Below are 21,657 nucleotides of genomic sequence, written 5' to 3'. Positions count from 1 at the left end.
GGCGTCTGGCTGCTCTTGTCTTTCCATCTTTAGATCAGCTACAAACTTTCGATAGCATCAAAACTGGTTTTTGAAAACTAGTTTTCATCATTCCCGTACTCTCATGGTTGCCCTTCTGTTGATTTCCTTTGTTGATTCTATATCTTTCTGAAGTCGAACAGATTTCTTACACATACCCTCCTCTCCCTGAGTCCATGTTGCCTCTCGCTCAGGAGGTTTCTCCATTGTAAACAATCGTGCATTTGTTTCTGGTTATCTTTCCCGGTGTCTTACAGACCATACTCGTCAGCGAGGTTGGTCCGTAATTCATTGCAATTTTCCGATTTCATTATCTACTCATGACAGCTGTTCTCCTTCGTTATATCGACACTACGTTGTTTTTAGACGACCATTTTGAATGATACTTCAGCGGTCTGTCATGCGTATTTGCACACATCAACAAATTTGGAGGAATACCAAGAACTTCAGCGTTTTATGGGTCAAGGCATTTCCGTAGTCTTCTTATGTATTTTCTGGATTTTTCAGTGGTTTCCAAGACCTCTTCTTCATCGTGTCTCACTTCTGAACTTGTCTTTCAGCTCCTCGAGTATCGCAACATCGCATTGAACGACTCTTCCCTCCGAATCCCTCAGCCTAACTAGTTGTTCTTTAACTCACAATTTACTCTTCATGAAGTTATGAGAACTTTTGGATCATCTCCTAACTTGGTCACAAAATCTATTTCAAAGTTTCTCGGATATTCCTTCTTTATTTTGCTATGCTTCTTCCTTGCTCCCGTGTGTCTGTGAAATGCCGGCTGCCTGTTGTGCTGCTTCCATCTTCTCCATTATATGCTCTTTCTTGAGCTCTTTCGTGTGTTGACATTCTTAAAATTGAACCATCTCTGTCTCTGTGTGTGTCTCTCTCTAGCTTTCCATCCCTATTTGGAGCTGAAGGTACCCATGTTCTACCTCCTTCATTGTAGATTTCAGAGACCTTTCCATCTATATTTGCTAAGGAGCTTAATTTCTCGATTTATGTTCGTAAAAATTTTTTTTTTATCACTGTACAGTTTCCACGACTATAAGTTCACTTTGAGCCTGGGTTTCTTCTCTCAACTCTACATGTCCTCATCAGCAACATGATCGGAATTTAGCATAATGATTTTTTCCAATCATTGTATCATATCCTATATCTACTCAGTTTCTTTGCGTCAAAATCAAATTTAGCAATGATAACTTATCATCCCTTTTGATTTCAGTGTGACCAGTAATATGCATATGGAAGACATTCTTATTGTACATACTAGAAGAACTTGTGTCTTCATGGCTCACTACCTCCGTGAGACTCAAAAATTCTCCCAAGTCTTTGTTTTTCTGGGCACTTTCACCTGTGTGGTGTGCGAGTCTTGCATGATTCTGTTCGTACCGTCATTGTTATCAACGGAAAGATTCCCTGGTGGATCAAGATTCTTTTGGAGGATTACGAACTCTTAATACCACTACGTAAACCTCCCCTTACAGCTACGCCTCCCATTATCCACTGCGTGAATGGGGCTTTCTATCAATAGTTTATGAAACCTATCTCTTATCAAGATGGCTGACGCCCCACCATTCCTCTTACTTTCTCTCACTTCTCTTTCCCTCCTTTCTGTTACGTATCCCTCCCTATAGACTAGATGGGATTATTTCTCTTCAGTAAGTTTTACTACTCCAACCATAACACCTTTCTTTACCCTGATTCGATCCTTGAACTCAAATCCTCTTCTGTGTATTGCCAGTCCATCAGCAACAGCTGTGTGGTTGTGGTAATTCAAATACTTTGCCTAACTCCATTTCTGATTGTAGACTAGCATGGCTCTGGGCTCATGATAGAAATGTTTTCAATTCTTAGTTGTAATATGTGTGTGTGTGTGTGTGTGTGTGTGTGTGTGTGTGTGTGTGTCTTTGGGTATTTCGTATGTATATGCCTTTAGTTTGTTAAAGTGCACGTGTGTTTGTGTGTGTGTGTGTGTTTATACATGTGCATATATTTGTGTATGTGTTATGTATATGTATTGTGTGTTTGCATATCTTCCTTCGCGCGTGTTTGCAACAATGTGTGTCTTTTTTTGCATAAACGCTTTCCTGACCCCCAGACCTTAGTCACATTCCTTATGGAAATCTACCCATCAGAAACCCCACCAGAGTCAGTAACATTCATCATTCCCAGAATCATTCTAAAATGAACTGCAACAGCAATGGATCGGGGGATACTCTCTCCTCGTGTCTCTTCAGCCTATTTATTTTTTCTTTACTTTTACTGAATTTGTATATCATATCTAAAGCGCTTTTAAGTCCTTCTTAACTTAGCAGTGTCATCTCTCTCTCTTCTCTTCCTCTTCTCTTCTCTTCTCTTCTCCTCTTTCTCTTCTCTTCTCTTCTCCCTTTCTCTTCTCTTCTCTTCTCTCTCACGTCCTTGTGGTAATTGATTGGTATCTCCATGGTTGATGGATTTTCGTTTGCCAGGGCTGAAGTGAACTGAAGAATTATTCATGGAAGTGCTGTTGATTGTCTGGGGTTTTTGCATCAGATAAAAATGATTTTTTCAGAGAGAGAGAGAGAGAGAGAGAGAGAGAGAGAGAGTGTGTGTGTGTGTGTGTGTGTGTGTGTGTGTTCATGGAGCATAGGGGAAAGATAACAAAACTGCTATGCCATTAAGACATTGTCTTCTGGAGGACATCAATTGTAATCTTAATTTCTAATCCATTAAGAAACATCATGTTGTATAGACAGAATAAGCTGACAGGAAAAATGGATAGGGAAGATTAGATGGAAAACACCCTCTGATATATATATATATATATATATATATATATATATATATATATATATATATATATATATAATCATACTTGATCGCCGTTTCCCGCGTTAGGTATGTATGTCACTCGACCCATGAGTTCCACAGCATTTTATCCTCCATCGAGCCATCCTTCTCCTCACACAAGTCACGATGTTTGCTTTCCCATTAATGCCGTTCATCGAGACGGTCCTCTGCTCCCTCCATGTGTACCTGACTACTGAGGAAGGTGTTGCTGGTGTGCCTCCCTCAGGTGGGGTGTTCGTGGTGCTCCTGTGTGGCCTGGCCCTCGCCATCGTCGTGGCCATCCTGGAGTTCTGCTGGAACTCCCGCAAGAACGCGCAGACGGACCGGGTAAGAAGAGTAGGTAGTCCATTCCTCACCCTTAACTGTAGCTTTCGTAAGGCTGATTTTTTTTATATTTTTTTTCTTTTAACAACTCTCCTTCTTTGTGTTCTCATGGCACGCCATTCCAGAATATCATGACACAACTTTGTATGATCTCACTCTTGGTAATGTACTGTTTATATACATTCTGTTTCAGTCTGACCCTTCTATGCATGGGCATTGTTTCACAGTGCATGATTAGCTTCGTAGCTTCTCTGGACATGAGATGCCTCACCATGTAATCATACTGGCACTGATGCACAGTTCATGAACCTCATTCAATATCTTATTAGTTCTCCAGATATCTTTTTTTTTTCTTTTTTTTTGCTTCTCAAGTTTTTGTGTATGTTTTTGTCTCTTTTTTTCTTCTTTTTTGGCTTATTTTTTTTTTTTGTGTGTGTTTTTGTCTCATTTTCACTGCATGGGTCTCTGTATCTCGTGTGTGCTGCTTCTGCATGACATCTATTGCATGTTGGGCTGTGCATGGTGTAGTACTCTGACGACGAGGATGAAGATGAAGATGGAGGGTCGGGCAGCGAGAGGGAGGAGGCAGAACTCGACGAAAAGGGCGAGAAGGTCCTCCGACCCCGCACACCGCGTCCACAGGTAGGTCAGCCACGGTCTACTCCAGCAGCGCCCAAGGACCAGGTCTGTTGACGCCATCTGTCAGTAAGTCAAAGTCAAGGGACACCACCCACAGCCGTCCCCAGCGGCAACGCAGACGACGACCCGACCCGACCTGGTTTAACGGTAGGTCGTCGTCAGGTGACCCAGAGCCACGAGCAGTAAGGTGGATCATCTCATTCATCGTCTACAGGTAGGTCGTCAGGCTTTATAAACGCCTCCCTTCCTGCCGCAGAAGTTCATGGTTTACCCAGGTTCCTGCACTGTGAAATACTCAAATTTTGAAAGGTATAATTCCGCACTTCCTGATATTAGTGACAGATTACTTGTACTCAGTGTACAGTACTCGGTGTACATCAAGTATACCTGAGTGGATCCCTGTAGTTTCTGAACACCGTATGTGCCGTCTTCATCCAGGAGACAGACTACTTTAGGATGGCACTAAATATATCGCAGGTACTCAATGGTACCAGAGGATAGCGAGGGAATGCTGGTAACGAACGAACAGGAGAGGAGGTCGATGAATTTTTTTTTTCTCGTTGTCCTCTTAGGTTGAGGTATACAGTGGTCGTCTTCAGTATTGTACGAACAGGAGAGGAGGTCGATAATTTTTTTTCTCTCGTTGTCCTCTTATAGGTTGAGGTGTACAGTATTGTGGGTTGTACCATAACGTGGGATGTGCCATAATGGGTTGTAGAATAAGTGGTTGTTCTCAGTCATATGCTCTCTCACAGTGAGGCTGTTCTGGGTCACTTGAGATGTAACGTATGGGTTGTTGTCGATATCATGGATTGCAACATAAGGGGCCGTTGCTGGGCTAATGGGACTCGCGTGATGCAGTGTAGTATATCCTCAAGGGAGAATAACTCAGAGGATCACAGTACAGTCAGTACATACATGGGAGGCCGAGATGTGCCGTTTCGCTTCACACGTGTATGGTTTCGGGTAGTCAGGTCTTACACCACGTCGGTCATAAAATTCTATTACATGGTCAAGATAGACAAAGCTGTTTATAAATTTTGTCTACGCCAAAGCTATGCAGATTATACGGACCTTCACTGATATTGAAATTCTCTGTTTGCTTGATAAGAGATGAATCAACATTTCTCTATCAGAGAATTGCAAGTTTGAACACAACTTGCAATGGTCCAGTCAGTAGTCATTGTTTCTAACATGTGTAAATAAGGAACTAGAAGTTTGTCCTGTTACTAGATAAAATCTGTGCTCCTTAAGTCAAACGGAAAGATCCTTACCAACTTGTCGCTTATGAATAGTATTACAGCTTTTGCAATGCATTCTGTAAACACAACCTGCAGAATTTTTCGATGAGTTTTTGTTTTACATATTCTTGATAGAACTGGCATTGTTGAAGGTTATATTCACACTTAAGGCTTTGAGTAGATGAAGAATGAAAGTAAATTCATCACTAAAGGGCAAAACTAAATGATTTTTGATATCATGGTTAAGCTTGGGATAAACTTAGTGTTAACCCAAAGTTTAAGTGAGGAGAAGGGGCTATGGAGAAGACGTGGAGGAAACACTTTGAGGGACTGAAAAGAAAGGAAAACGATGAAGATAGATGCAGGATGATATAATCCTTAAAGAGATAAGAGGAGAGGCGTTGTATCTGTCTCCTATATTGACCACAAACCTAGGGTTTCCACCCTCCTCAATAGCCCATAGCCACAGAGCACCCCCGTCTTGCCCTCTGGCAGTCGGTAGCGGCCACACTTGGCCAGTGCTCAGATCCATCTTTTTTTCCCCCCCGTCCTTAACACAGCCTTGGTTTTTCTTGTTATCGTTATAGGGGCCGGCATCAATTTCATTTCTTGTCGTCGAAAGGTTCTTGTTCCGCTGACTCGTAAGCGTAAACTGTGTCAAGGGGAAAGGAATCAAGGCGAAGAATCGTATGAAGCACAACGCTGCTCTCCAGCAGACCTACGTCGACCTTGCGGCTCACCGGTGATGGGTAGGAGGGAAGGGGGAAGGGTTGAGAGGAGTTGGGGGAGGAGGGGGCCTCTTCCCTTTGATCCCTCCCCCGTCTTCCTCTCCCATCTTGCTGCACGTCCGTCTTCATGTCGTGGTCTTGTTATTACCAATGGTCTTAATTAGGTTTTTCATGACTGCAGCCGAAGTCTGAAAACTTTCACAGAAAAGACACATAATAGTAACATCAGGGAAACGCTGGGATGGCACATTACAGATACTGGTGATGTTTAGTTACTAATGCTGCGGTGGAGATGCTGTGGTAGCGGATTTTAAAAGCTTGGTTGTGCTTGGTACGTTTGCGGTGCCGAACTGCACCCTCGGAGTCTAGGGGGTTTCAGGTGAAAAGAGGTGACGGAACGATAGTGCATAGGAAAGACAGACAACAGAGGAACCCCCCCTTTGCGCATGTCTAGTTTAGCTTCTTCCTGACCTGTTGGTTGAGGTTCAGTTAATGTTTGTAAAGCGTCAGAAGGGCCAGTGTGCTGAACGCCTCTTGGCAGGTGGTTGGACTAGTGTGCTGTGCGCTTTCTTAATTGGTGGTTTAGGGTTGCATGGTATACCTAGTGGTAGGGAGAACATAAGCAGCTATCTACCGGGAGCAAAAACTATAGTATTACCTACTGAAAAGGGGAAGTGAACCAGTATTACGGCGTGAGGTAAGTGGGTCAAGTTTTGAAGTTGGCCTGGGAAAGTCTATATGTCGGAACGCTTTCGACTCGACTCTGTCAAGTAAGGATGCAGAGTTAGAACCGCCCTGAATATGAGAGCAGAACTCCATACAAAGACGAATCTCCTTCATATGAACAGAGCAAGTGTTCGGAAGATAAGAAATTTCGACATCTAAACAAGACTCCCAGTTTCTTAGAGACAGACTTAGCTATTCCTGTAATGTGGGGTTTCCAAGAGAGAGTGGATGTTCCAGTAATACCAAGTATGTTCATTGTCTCAAGAGGTGGAATTACAGAACCGTCAGAGGAGAGAGGAAAGTTTACCATGGAAAGGTCTGTGAGGCCTGGATGTGGATAAGGAGCTGTGGTTTCGGTGCATCACACATGACAGCTAAAGAATGAGTGTGAGCGGATATGGCCTTTCTTCGTCTGTTTCCGACACTACCTCGCTGACGCAGGGGGCGGCGATCGGGTATGGGGAAGAAGAGAACTTATGTATTATCTTTTATTTCTTTTCCTTCATGCATTTGTATCTGTTCTGTGGGGCGGGGTGGCGTCGGAAATGGATGAAGGAGAGCAAGTATGTATCCTTCACCAAAACACCTACATCTTTCCCAGCTCCTCCCTCTACACATTGGCCACTACATCCTTCTGACGCCCTCCTCCCTCCAGGACTACCCCAGGCACTTCCTCACTCACCTGTCACATCAAAACACCTCCCTCAACCGGCACTGTCGAACACCTTTCCCTTCCTGACACTCTCACACTTCCTCCGGACACCCCGAACTCTTACCAACATCTCACCTTCCATTCCTCAAACGTATTACCCAAATCCCCAAAATTCCTTTCAGTAACCTCTCCTGCTCTCCTACCCTTTCCCCTCCCTAACTTCCCCCAAGCAGCCATTTCCCCCGCTCTGCCCTCTCCCCACCAGCAGATAATCACGGCACCAGAACTCCAGATCGATCTTCAGATATCAATTTCCGTTTGGAACAGTCTCGCAGCTGATGGAGGACGCTGTCTAGTGTCCACGGGTTGGGGGTTGTCTTCAGGGGTCCCCCTGGGCTTCAGATGGCTCCTGGTGGTTGTTTTTATAGTGGCCTTTGGTTGTTTAAGGGGGGGAGGAGAGGAGGGTGGTGGAGAGGGAAGGGGTTGTCGTCTCAGGGGGGTCTCGAGCGGTTGTTGGTGACCCAAAACGTCGATGGCCCATATTGATCTTAGTTGGTTCCCAATAAACAACGCTTTCCCCCAAGGGTCTTTAGCGGTCTTAATTAACATCTGATAATCCATATTGATCTTCGTGGTCTTTGGTCACTATTGGTGCATCATAGTAGTTCATTCTGGTCCGATTTCGTAGTCTCGGGTTACCGTTGATGGGACTGCATTGACTCTAAAGACTCCCGAGTCTTTCCAGCGACTCTTTACGGTCTTATGAACTTGAATATACTTCGTGGTAGTTTCAGCGGTGTCTAGAGATATTCCAAGACTTCCGGTGGTTATTAACTTTACCTTAGACGGTTTATTGCTTGCGGCTTTCTCTTGTGGGGTTTGATACTCCGCCCTGTAGGGTTTCTTTCATTCCGTTGAATCTCTTTGTGGTCTCGAGTGGATTTTCGGAATCTTGTGGTTTCCGATGGTTTATAATCGTTTATAGTGAACTCTACCTGTGTTCTTAGAAGTTTAATGCTGTCTCTATCCCTGGTTGATTCTGGTGACTTATATTTCTTAGATATCTATAATGGGTATCTGGACTCGTGTTTTCAGTTCTTTGGGATCTGGTGATTTGCAGATACTTTTGGACGATGTCTATAGCGGTATTCAGTGATCTCTGGTTGGCTTTAAGTTTCCCTACTTGTAATCTTCAATTACCACCTGGATATTTTTTTTTCTTTTTTTTTACTTCCTGGTGTTCTTTTAACTGTCCTTTACGTCTGCTTCGTTCCTCTGTATTCCTTCGTAATCTCAAGTGGTTTCTGATGGTCTCTAGCTGTTCCTTGTGGTCTGTGGCAGTGTTCTATTATCTGTATTCGTTTACCGAATGGATTCAACACGTCTTCTTGGTTGTGGTTCACTGTGGATGTTCCTAAGTTGACGCGGTTCTCTGTGGATGTCACTTGGTTGCCGTGGTTCTTTTATGGCTGTTACTTGCTGTTGCTCTGTTTGGATACAAAGGTATACATCGGGAGTACATAGAGATTCAAACAGCAACAGATTACTGGGTCCCTTCAAGCCTGTTTGTGATAGTGTAAGAGCAGAAGTACATGCATATTAAAGATAGGGTAACATCATAAACTTTTCGCGTAGTTAAAGAGACGCAAGTATTGTCAGTCGCGAATTTGAAGCGAAATAATTGTCAAGTCTGTGCCTAAAAGTATTTTTAGTACTACTTTCAACCACTCTCATTGGTTAAATCATTTCATATTGCTAACAATTTTGTTGAGAATAAGTATTTCGCCTCATTTGCGGTAAAACGTTTGCTCATGAGTTTGTAACCATTACTACAAGTGAAAGCAGACGAATCTATTCTTACGAATGTCGCTAGATCGAGACTATCGAAGCCTGTAAAGATAATGAGTGCCAGTCAAATCACTCCTTAACTTCCTCTTTTCTAAACTAGATTTAAGTGGTTTACTTCGTTCTCATAAGATTATCTTTTTTGAGTCCGGGAATCATCTTGGTGGCTCGTTTCTGTACTCCATTCTTTCTATGTCTTTCCTCAAGTACGGTGACAAAAACTGAACACAATATTCAAGACGGGGACGCACTAATAACTTGTAAAGAGTATGGATAATTTCTCTGAACTTAAATTCAATAACCCTACCTATAAATCCAAGAACTTTCTTCGCCTTATAACTGCTCCTGTGCGTTGATGACTTGGCTTTAGATCACCAGAGATCATTACACCCAAGTCTAGTCCTTCACTTACCTTTTGCATATCAACAGAATTCATACAGTAGCTTGCCTTTTCATCATCCCTACCGACATGTAAAACTTTGCACTTATCGATATCAAAACTCATCTGCCACCTGTGAGCTCAGTCTATCAGTTTTTCTACGTCCGTTTGAAGCTGCAGACGATTAATTCTTCTTGTAGATTTGTTTCCCAACTTAGTTTCGTTTGAGGATTTCGATATCTTACAGTGCAGCCCATTATCAACATTATTGATACATATGAGAAAGAGAACTGGTCTCAAGACTGATCCTTATGGTACACCACTCGTCACTTTCACAGCCAGTCAACCTATTTCCTATCCACCGAAGTACAATCCTATCTATACCAAATAGCTTTAGTTAGTAACCTTTGATGTGGAACTTTACCGAATGCTTTTTGAAAATCTAGATAGAGGTCATCACCTTCTTTACTTTTACGTATGTGTTGATTATATCATTAACGAAATCAAGTTGAATTGTCAGACATGAACGATTTCGTTGAAAACCATGCTGAGAGTCGTATATTAAATGATGATCCTCTATATGGTTTACAGTCTTATCCCAAATGATGGTTTCCATAAGTTGACGAACTTCAGACTTTAAGCTGAATGGATGATAATTTCCGTGAAGTGATTTATTGCCTTTTTTGAAAATGGCTGTTACATTACCTTCTTATGTCTTCCCTAATAACTAAGACCTGGCATATCTCAAAAGACAGCTTTTTCACTTCCTCCAAAATTCTTAAACACTTTCCCTTGTCTCTTCTTTTTTCCCTTTCATGATCCTCTCTATACTTCAGTTAAGGTCCGGCCTTGATATGGACTTTCGTCCGTGACTGGAGCTTCTTGCGTAGAAAAGAAAAGAATATCTGGTGGTGTGTTAGAGCCGTTGACAGTCATTGGTGGTTTCCTTATCATCCCTGCAGGTCCCTCAAGGTTTCTGTGGTCATTGGTTGTCAATCATTGTTTTGGTCTTGTATGTTACCTTACGTAATCTCTCTCAGTCAGTAGAGATGTCAGGCCGTAACCTTCAGGGTTTCATAATCCTTGATTGTTGTTATGGTCTTTGATGGACTTAATTTTTGCTTTGTTATCCTCAGTAGTCTTGATCCCTGTCAGCCCCTGGGACTCCTAAATGTTTCATATTATCCCTACAGGTTTCTTGATGATCTATAATGACTCTTGTGGTTGTGTGGTGGTTTCTTAGGGTCTTCTGCAGCTTTTGATAATTTTCTGTTCTCTGGTGTTCTTGCAAATATCCTGTTTTTTTTTTTTTGTTTTGTTTTGGTTTTTTCAATAGTCTCTCATGGTTCCTGTGGTCTCTCGTAGGTCATGGAGCTCCCTCATAGTCTGCTACAGCCTCTTTCGATCCTAATGGGTTTTTGTTCTTCGCGATCCAAGTAATCATGATGGTCTCTCTTGTTTTCTCGTCGTTTAACGTGGATTCTTTGGTTATAAAGTGTCTCTGAAGGCTCCTTGTGCTTAGATATGATTTAAACAGTTGTTTTACAGCCTCTTATACTAGTGACATCTGTCTCTGATGGCAAATGGTAGTCTTTCATGGTGCCTGTGATGTCTAGTGATACTTTGTTAACCCCCATGGAGATCATCTTAGCTTTTCAGTAGCTTTCATTGATTGCCCTGGAGGAACCATGATCGTCATCAGAGGATCCTGATAGCTCTTGGTGCTGTGCCTCGCCTGTCCTCTGAACGCCGAAGATTGTGGCCCATGTTCCCACTGGTAGTGCGGCTCACTTGTTTAGTTTCTCGGTAAATTAGAGGTCGGGAGAACTTGCCTGACATAGGAATGTTTAGATGTGGACATTGCGGCATGTAGAACGAGGTTGCTAACTGAAGGATCATAAGATGATGTGAAGTTTCCTACTAGGGATATGAAGGTGATGTCTAGAACTCTCTGCAAGTTCGACAAATAGCCAAAGAGGAGCGAATGATATACGGGGATCAATATAATGAGGGAAGCTACCTTAAAAGAGAGATGGTGAAGTACATGAGCTACATAAAGGAAGAAATTGAATGCAAGTGAATTGAGAGCCGTGCATGGGGACCCTGTACACGATAAAGTTGCTGAGAAGAGGGGAGAGAGCATGTGTAAAGTGGAGAGATAGTCTTAAGTGAGAGGAAAGTGATGCTTGAAGCGCTACGTGAAGGGATAAACTACCTATAAGGGAATAGATAATCTACACTGGGCTGCTTATGATGGAAAGCTTCATATAAATGGAGTTTCCTGTATACGAAATTGCTTATAAAAGAAAGGATGGTGATATGTGTAGCAATGTAAAGGAAAAAAGAAGTTACTTACAAAGAGGAAGAAGGATGATGTTTGTGAGGCTTTCGACAGAGAGCAATTAATCAAATGGGAAGAAAGGGAGAGGGAAGGTGATACATGAAGCTGTGTAGAGCCAAAAAATAATCTGTAATGGGAGAGTGGCCATGATTAGTGGAACTCAGAACGAAGGGGGAGGAGAAGGCACTTCATGACGTATGGTGCTGTATGGAGGAAGAATCAATGACAAAAGGCAGTTGGTAGGACGGTAATGGACCGTTTGGACGTAAGGAACGTGACAGATAACGTGTACGGCATTATAATTGAAGAAGAAAAGATATGCCACTCATGAAGCTGAGTATGAGGTGTGGAAATGATTACAACGGGAAAGTGGAGTGTTTCGCTGCAGCCTCTGGTGTGGTGACATTCAGCATAAAGAAATGGAAGAGCATTGTAGGGAACTCCTCTTGTGGGTACAGATGTTTTTTTCTGTGTGTGTGTATGATAAATATGTTTTGTTAAATTATCAGCTCTGGAAATGTTGATTGAAAAATAACATTTGTGACATTTTTGTTTACAGTAGTTGGTCTCTGGAATGTGCTATGTCAGTTATGTGTATATAACTCACGTTACAATTTATGAGCTAACTATCTCGTATGAATTTTGAGGGGCTTTTGTGCAGTGAAAATATGAATATTTACACTGCATGTATCTAGTCATGCTTATATATATATATATATATATATATATATATATATATATATATATATATATATATATATATATATATATATATGTGTGTTGGAAAGGATCACAGTTTTGCGAGTGATCAAGATATTCCTATGAGTCCACGGGGAAAATGAAACACGATGAATTCCCAAGTGCACTTTCGTGTAATAATCACACCATCAGGGGAGATACGAGAAAGAAATATAACAGTCAGTTGATATACAATGAAGAGACATAGCTGGGACGCCATTTGGTAAACAAGTGACTACCCGAATGGAGATCGGGTGCGTTCGAGTCTGGCAACATGCGCATCATAAATTTATCATTTGGACAAGAAACGGGAGTATTTCCCAATTTTATCAACAATAAAGCTACCCAGTTGGTGTATACCTCCATTGATACTAATGTTACAATTCTTTGTGTATTTAATAATAGAAGAATTAATGATATTTCTTGTGGTACAAGAGTTGGAATCAATAGCTGAGATGGCATTACTCTAGTCAATACTATGATCATAATTTTTAGCATGATTAAGCAAGGCATTTGAGTCTTGTCCTGTTCTTATACTATATTCATGCTGCTTCAGTCTAGCAGAAAGAGTCTTGCCAGTCTGCCCAGCATAAATCTTGTAATATCACAGTTTCTACATGTTACACGAAGAATTGGAACATTGATATTAGTGAAGGTCTATACAGGTCGGATCTACAGTATGCTTGGGTTAGGGTGGGGCTGCCCTAGAGGTGAGTCAGCTGTTGTTTGCTATGATACAGCTATGTTGCCAAACTCGAGTGAGAAACTGAAGAAGTTGGTGTCTGAGTCTGTGAGTGCGGATGAAAAGAAGTTGAAAGCTAATCTAAATAAAAGTAAGATTATGAGGTTTAGCGAAAAAAAAAGGCGAAACAGGACAGTTTGATGGTGAGTCTGAATGGACAGCTCTTGGAGGATGTGGAGTGTTTTAAATACATGACATGAAAACGGATGAAGTGAGGGGGCAAAGGTCCTGGATGCAATGAGGTGAGTTTAGGAGAGGCCATTGTCTGTAAGGACAAATATGGGTGTGTTTGATGGTACAGTATTCCCAACGGTGTGACTTTTGGGCCGTAAATGCAAAACGAACGGAAAGTGAAGGATGAATTGGACACTACTTAAGATGCTGAGGGTTGATCGCGTAACGAATGACACCGCAAGAGAAAGGTGTGGTAGTAAGAGAAGAATGACTACGAGAGCTGAAAAGAGTTTGCTGGAAATGGTTTGGACGATGGAGAGGATGAGTGGGGAGAGAGTGATTAAGAGGATAAACATGTCGGAAGTGGAGGTAGCAAGGAGGAGGGGAAGACCGGAGACATGGAAGGATGAAGTGAAAGAGGATTTGAGTTATCGGGGAATGAACATGTAGGAAAGTGAGATAAGTGCAGGATCTGGAGAGAACTCAAGTGTTGTGGTATACAGGGGGATGCCAGTGGGTTAAACCAGGATATATGAAGTGGTTAGGAAACACCACGGAAAAGTCTGTAAGGCTTGGCTAGTTTTGGTACATTGTACATGACAGCTAAAGCACGAAAAAGCAAACGAGTGTGTGTGTGTGTGTGTGTGTGTGTGTGTGTGTGTGTGTGTGTGTGTGTGTGTGTGTGTTTTCACGTGTATCTTGTGTTACAAGCAGTGCACATTCGTGTCGTTTTCCACTGTTTCGTTTCATGACAAACTATTCTAGAACCATGACCCAGCCACACTGCGGTACTCTCTCGTTCCCTCACATGAGACCAAACATGATCCTTGAGAAGAAAGTTACAGCTGGTGCTCCTCGTTGCATGTTTCTATCTTTTGAGATGGTACTTATGAAAACAACGCTCATGAGAGGGAAACTTGAAGATTGGAAACTCTTTTAGAAATCGTGGGATAAAAGTTGCAGAAAAAAAAAAAGAAGTATTGCTCTTTAGCAAAGGAGAAGAACAAGAAAGGGGGGAAAAAAAATGACTGCTGAATCAGTCGTGGCCACGAGGGCCAATAAAATGCATCAACTTCGAGGGCATCCGGGCAACGTCAGCGCTGAATTCGCAAAGACATCGAAGTTGTTGTGTGTTGTGTGGCAGGGGGGGAAGGTAGTAGCGAGTATTGCAGTTCTGCCAGTGAGCCTGAATAATGAATGAGGAGATTCAGGGGTAAAGGGACGGCAAATCCAGCAACGAATAGGAGATTAAGTCTCACCCTGGAACATGCGAGTTCCCTGGGGGCTTACTTTAGTGTATAGTAAACAAAAGCCTGGACCGGGTAATCCAACACTCTGTCTTGCCGGAGTTCTCCAGCGCTCTTAATTGAGCTTGCCTGGATGAATAGCGCTTCGTTTACGTCGTTTACCAACCGGACTGGTATATATACCACCTCTACCCCTTTGCACCTCCTGCTTACCAGTGTCACGGTACTTAATGCTTTAAGTACGAGGACGACCTCGACACCCCCCAGTGAGTGCGACGGAACAAGAACACCAACTCCTCCCTCGAGCGCAACGACTTGACTAAGTCGTCTTACTCAAGGGGTTCATACATATTCGTCTCGACCATTCCGGCGGCAGATTGAGCAGCATGCCAGCGCAATAAACCAGGAGGAAGTTGGTGTAGCGTAGCGGCGGAAGGGAGACTGATGGTTGCCTAAGTATTCAATTTAGCATGATTTGTAGGGCGGAGCGGCGAGCTGGCAGACCAGTGTGTGTATGGCCAGGGAGGGGACAGGACGCTGACGTTACTGCTCTCTCTCTCTCTCTCTCTCTCTCTCTCTCTCTCTCTCTCTCTCTCTCTCTCAAGCACGATGTCATAACTCGAATACATCGGCATGATCCTTAAAACACAACGGTACGACCATTGTATAGGATGGTTACAACCTATCATGGTTGTACAATCGTGCTCAAGTGTCATGTCTTTGAGCTCGATCTTTTTTCTTTTTCTTCTCTCTGTATTGGTTGGTTATGAAGATTAAAAAGAGAGGAAGGAGTTGGGAAGGAAAAGTACAGACGAGAGACAGAGTACAGTTACATATTACATAACAGTGATGCTACGTAGGGTGTTGTGGGGATGAGGAGGTCATATTACTTTTGCATCAGAATCATAATGTAATTTTAGATATCGTATCTCATTATTAGATGCAGGGAAAAAATAATTCTCAAGAAATATAAATATCTTCAAAGTAGGCAAAAATTTCAACCATTGCTGGACAAGTATTGTTAGTGCCTTACTTATATAACCCCGGCAAGTGATATGTATATTGGTCCAGGAAGGATAATGGCTTAGCTAACTGTCGTTCATTTTCTATATGGATGGATGACTAAAGCTTCTCTCTCAGAGAATTGAGGCCGTTGATATTGTTCTTCAGTATATCCGATGTTAAGGACTTGTTCCCTATACGTGATACAGGATTCTGTGATCTTGTTTAGCTCTAGTGATACCCCATCAGCCACTTAGATTCTCCAATGAATTCGATCTCTCTCTTTTTTCTCCGAGTATAATGGTAGTTCTCCGTAAACGATACGCAAGCCTGCCAATTTCCGTAACTGCCCCTATACTTATCACGATTCATTATTTCCCTAATACACACGAATTCCCCACACGTGCCATTGTGTGGCTACGGGTATCGTGAAGTTTGATGGCGCGGATCAAAGTACCGTAGATAAGCGCTGGTTATTTGGGCTCTATGCCTATCGACTTCCAGGGTCATTAAAGGCTCGTCAAGTGATGATCATTGTCAATCACATAAACGCCTTGTTTTCAAGATCATTCTAAGACCGTATACGTTCTTACTGCGTATATAGAGCGGCCCTTCGTATATAGAGCGGCCCTTCGTATATAGAGTGGCCCTTCGTATATAGAGTGGCCCTTCGTATATAGAGCGGCCCTTCGTATATAGAGCGGGCCTTCGAATATAGAGCGGGCCTTCGTACATAGAGCGGCCCTTCGTATATAATATAGAGCGGCCCTTTGTATATAGAGCGGCCCGCTTGTGTCTTAGTTACTTCCCTATATCCCCATCCTTTCCCTGCCCCTCCAGACGATCATAGAGCTTTCCAGCCAGGCCTGCAGGTGTATCACATCACCCATTAAGCGCCTAAGGTACAAACTACTTTGTACTCATCACCGAGGCAAGTTAGCTGCTGCATCTTTTCTTCCCAAACTGTCGCGCGACGCACTACTGTTCATCAATTAATGCCTTACGTTTCCTCATTCTTACACTTTTGCGAATTCCTTTTATCCTCTTTCCTCTTATACTTGTCCAATCCTAAGCTACTAGTTATGGTAACTAAAGTTAATCAATTCTCGTAGGTGTTTATCAAATCACTTCTGTGGCGTTTATTTTCTGCATTCTTTTTTTTTTATTTTTACCTGACAATATACAAGGAAGAGACGTATCTAAGACGTCATTGGTGAACAATGACGTCTTACCTACGTCTCTTCCTTGTATATCAACTGACTGTTCGTCTTCTATCTCATTCTTGTGTCTCCCCTGATGATGTGATCATTACACGAAAGTGCACTTGGGAACTTCGTGTTTCATTTTCCTCGTGGTTATCCGCAGATATATATCTATGGGGCAGCTTTTTAAACAAATTTTTATCCTGAAAAAAAAAAAAACTTTTATTACAAGCATTTTTTTCAAGTGTTTGTAGGGAGTCCCCACAGAGGGGGGGTTTCTGTCGATCAGTCAACATGTAAGCATCTTCAGGAATAAGTCAGTTTGTGAAGTAAGCATGCGCTACACCGGAACTGTGGAGGTAAAAGTGGCAGTGTGGGGAGCGCGGCTAGAGGAACACTGTTGAACATCTCGTTTCTAACTGGTTGTCTCAGAGATACAGTGTATGTATGATCACGGCTTGGGTCTTGTATAGGTTGATTAGCGTGGATGTTTGTCGCGAAGAACGCGAGCTTCTGTGATGCAACGACACACACTTTGTATCTATTCAGTAAATTTCACTAAATGTATCATCTTCTGTCTTGTTAGATCGGGTCCAGTGCTGGTTTTTCTTGCACGTTTCGGTGCACGTCTTGAGAGGGTGGTGGGTGTGGAGGCTCCCACATATCTTATGTTACTAAAGAGTTTACAATCTCCTCCTTGACATGCGAGTTCATAAATCATGTAGGAACCCTGGAGGGGAATCTGATTCCAGTTGAGGTTGTTCATAATGAAATTCTTCGTCTTCATGTTCTTGCAGTAGTTTACATGTTTGAGTTAAACTCTGTGCACTGGTTTTTTATTGGAGATTATACCACTGGGCTGTCCTTTCGTCTGTTTTGTATGCTAGGGATATCTAATTACAATAGAGCTTTCGTGTTATACCAGTGAGGTTGTCTGTGGCAGTGCGAGGTTCAATGATTTATTTCTTCAGGAAGTGGCTAATCTGCTTGTCTCTTTCTGTGCTCAAGAGTCCACTGATGATAATATTCTGGTTAAGGTGTTGGGTCTCATTATAAAATCAGTTCCAGTTGCAAGATGTCTCAACAGCTCGATGGAGGAAGGTTTTGGTCGCCATGTACATCGACCATTAAGGAAGAGCCCGAGACAGAAGCGTACTGACCGAAAATCCTGTCATCATACTTGTACACGGGACCAAGCTATCACGACCAACCGACGTTTCCGCATTCTGTTTTGTAATTGTACGACGATCTGCCCTTGGATCAAGTGCTTGCAAACGAGTATTTACCTAATATCGCAGCAGAAATGCACGGTGTCGTATTCGAATGCGGAAGAGACTCAAGTGCTTGCAAACGAGTATTTACCTAGCATCGCAGCAGAAATGCACGGTGTCGTATTCGAATACGGAAGAGACTCAAGTGCTCGCAAACGAGTATTTACCTAACATCGCAGCAGAAATGCATGGCGTCGTATTCGAATGCGGAAGAGACTCATTGAAGGGAAGAAAATAAGAAGAGAGAATCGATGATCCTTGCGGGATTATATAGCGACTTCGGTCGGGTGGGGATGAATTGAGAGAATGATGAGAACAGAATAGGATATCAGGTATGTCGGCGTTGTGATGACAGAAATACCTGCGGAAGACCGATCTTGCTTATCTTTCTTAATGAATGATATCAGATAAGGTGAGACTAGTATATCAGGTACACTGGGTTTTAGTAATGTATATGTGGGTGGGTAATGTGAGAAATCAACAGAACCTATGTAAACTTCACCTGACCTCCCTAGCAGTCATGATTTATCAGAAAGTTAAATACGATTTCTCGTCAAAATATCCCAGACACATTTAGGAAAATGCACTACCCACAACATGGTGTCTGACATCACAAAACAAACGATACGATGAGGGGGGAGTGCAACCCTACTAGTACGGGAAACGGCGATCAGGTATGAAGAAGAAAAGAAATCCATGTATCATTCCCGCTGCTAGGTGAAGTTTTCATTGGTTCTGTTGATATTTTACAAGCGCCTTGCCTACTTTAACTAACCCCATATTTTCCCTAATATACATGATCCTTCCTTATAGCCTTATTCAAAGGACAGTGGCTTCGGGTACAATGGGCATGCGAACAGCAAAACAACGAGGGCACGGTATACCCGTAGCCACTGACTTTATCAAGACATGCTTGCTCGTTACAAGTGGCCTACAGTCATCCAAAAAAATATACCGGGTAAGATCGTACGCTGCATCTCAACACAAGATCTTCAACGGACGTGAGAACTTTTCCTCCAGCCGCGTTCCGCCAACACTTCTGTTTGCATCCTCGTCTCGCTCAGAAAACTCGCTCACTTCTCAACCTGACTAATTCGTGAGGATGCATTACATTGCAGCGAGCTCAAGACTGGTGTGGGTTAGAATGTAAAGAGCTTATGAGTGTTGGGTGATTATTGGTTGACTTGATCAGGGAGAGAGAGAGAGAGAGAGAGAGCAAGGAGGGATTGTGTGAAGAATGAGCTTTGGGAGGAACTCGGTGATCGTTTTAGCAGTTTTGACGCAAGAAATCGAACAGTCAAGCCATGGTATCTGAATGCAAGGGTGAGTGATATAATCATAGGCTTGCCAGGCACTGACTGAGTCCCTGGTGTGAAACACGCTGGCAGCAGAGCTTGTCAGGGGTAAGATGACACAGAAACTGCTATCGGGAATTCGTGGTTTAAGAGAGAGAGAGAGTACATTCATAAGTTTATATGGTTGAGTCGAAATTTTTCTGGCATTATTGGACGATGGTTTGAATTCTGGTGTGCAAAGTTCCGAGACCCTGGAGGTAAAAGTGCTAAATGGGGCAAGAGATGAAACGTCTAATTATCATTCTTTTTTGGAGGCAAGAGAAAAAGTTGTTGGCGAGTTTGGTGGAAGGGGAAATGACGCATGTATGAAAGTGGTTGAAATGAACGAGCTAAGAAAAATGGTGTTTACAGAGAATTGTTGCACGAGAATGAGTGAAGACTGGAATAGGGTCACAGAGTTAATGAAACAAGGGGGAATAGGAGTGGTTAAGTTTATGCTTGAAGTGTGTGGTATATGGACATGGGGAGAGAGGGGAGTGAGTGGCGGAATAAAACATCTTATTTCAAGTGAAACAAATAGAAGATGTTCCGTTAACAAGGAAGGAATATGTGTAAGACTCGACGAAGGTAAACTCCATGGTCAGAGTATGGGAATGTTTATTGAAGAAATTTAAAAGCAGTTATACAAAAAAAGTAAGGCAATGGTGTACAGAATAGGGGTGATACGTTGAGAGAGCCTGGAAGAATTAGAGTACTTTACGTACTTGAAGGGGAATGTGGCAGAGGGCCTGAAGTGTGTCAAGGTCTTGGGTCCGTTAAGGTTCCTGTGAAAATAAAGTCAGCGTCTTTAAGGGAATGATGTTTATGCGCGAAGGTGTAGTGGTCCCAGCATTGTTGTATACTTGCGAGTTTTGACCCTTGAATGCAAGGGAAAGGAAAAAGACGGATTTGCTACTAATGGCATGCCTGAGGAGGTAAAATAGCATGAGGGGAGTTGATCACGTTGGAAATGACATTTTCACTGTGGCAGTCTGATTAAACTGGTTATAGAGGGTGAGGTAATACGGCTGTGGCGAAGATGGACTGAAAAGGACCTCTGTGTCAGATGTGGAGGGGTCAAGTGGGAGTAAGTGACTAAGGTGATGAAAGGGATGATGTACTGGATGGTTTAAGGTATTGAGGCGTGAGCAGTCAGGAGGGCGAGAAGTGGGCACTGGATGGAAAGCACTTAAGTGATGAGGTATACAGGGGTCAACATGCTACAAGTGGACTGAACCAGGGAATAAGAAGGAACCCCATCGGACCATGTAGTAGTCTGTGGAGGTTGGCAGTGGATGGCAGGCATGAGAGGATACAAACTGGAGGAGTGTCACTGCTGGTTTATTCCTGACGCTACCTTAGTAAGCTGGGAAATGCAAATATATATATGTGTTTGTGTTTGTTGCAAGAGGTCACGGCGGTGTGCGTGATCTAGTATTTGCTGATAACCATGAGGAAAAGGAAACACGTTAAGTTCCCAAGGGCATTTTCGTGTAATGATCACATCATCACGGGAGATACAAGAGAGAGAAATATAACAGTTAGTTGACATACAAGGAAGAGACGTAGCTAGGACGCCACTGGTAAACAAGCGTTACCGGGTGGTGGTGGTTTGTGTGTGTGTGTGTGTTCGAAAATACAATTCAGCTGGAAATAGTCATCAATGGTTTCTTAATGCATCTGCATGGAAGCATAAATTGAAATTCAGTCGCATTGTTTAAAGAAAAGTAAACTTCTGAAACTATATAAAATTTCTATATTTTCAGTGCCTAGTTATTTCACATATGGATTTCAGTTGGTTAATTTGTCGCCTCTCAGGATGACGAACTGGATATGTCAAACTATACGTGAACATAATACCACTCGCTGAATTTTAGTGTATTTATACTTGCGTACGCGCAGGACAACCACTTATCATATGACCACTTTCAAGGAGTTCTGGCTATGTATACACAGCCTTAGGCCCATTATATATGTGGATACTCCTAGTGTTGTCAGTGTAGCCTAATTAGAGGCCATAAACTTGCTCATCCTAATTACATTTTGTTGCCAAATGCCCAACGCAACATCAAAGAACACTGTTACCATCAGCTCCACCCTCAAAGGCATAGTTTGCATACACAAAATATATGTTTGTTACAAAAACATTATACATAATTACATGAGGACTTTTCCAGCAACGGTGTCATTATTTTAGAGAGATGTGAATTTCCATAAAAATTCCA

At 42.6% G+C, this 21,657-nt stretch overlaps 1 protein-coding gene across 2 annotated transcripts in view; it reads left to right on the top strand.

Annotated features, from left to right (window-relative positions):
- The window catches only part of LOC139765478 (glutamate receptor ionotropic, kainate 2-like), a 123,494-nt gene that overhangs the window by 89,691 nt on the left and 12,146 nt on the right, over positions 1–21,657 (top strand). Inside the window, exons 13-14 of one of the 2 annotated variants that reach the window (XM_071692924.1) lie at positions 3,074–3,183; positions 3,700–3,813. In XM_071692924.1, the coding sequence (XP_071549025.1) occupies positions 3,074–3,183; positions 3,700–3,813 (224 nt within the window). The remainder of the gene's footprint in view (positions 1–3,073; positions 3,184–3,699; positions 3,814–21,657) is intronic. The other variant, XM_071693017.1, reaches the window with a different exon arrangement.

Source organism: Panulirus ornatus, chromosome 1 (assembly GCF_036320965.1).
Source record: "Panulirus ornatus isolate Po-2019 chromosome 1, ASM3632096v1, whole genome shotgun sequence".
Classification (NCBI taxonomy): domain Eukaryota; kingdom Metazoa; phylum Arthropoda; class Malacostraca; order Decapoda; family Palinuridae; genus Panulirus; species Panulirus ornatus.
Note: the sequence above shows the minus strand (reverse complement) of the source record. Positions and strands in the feature narration are given on the sequence as shown.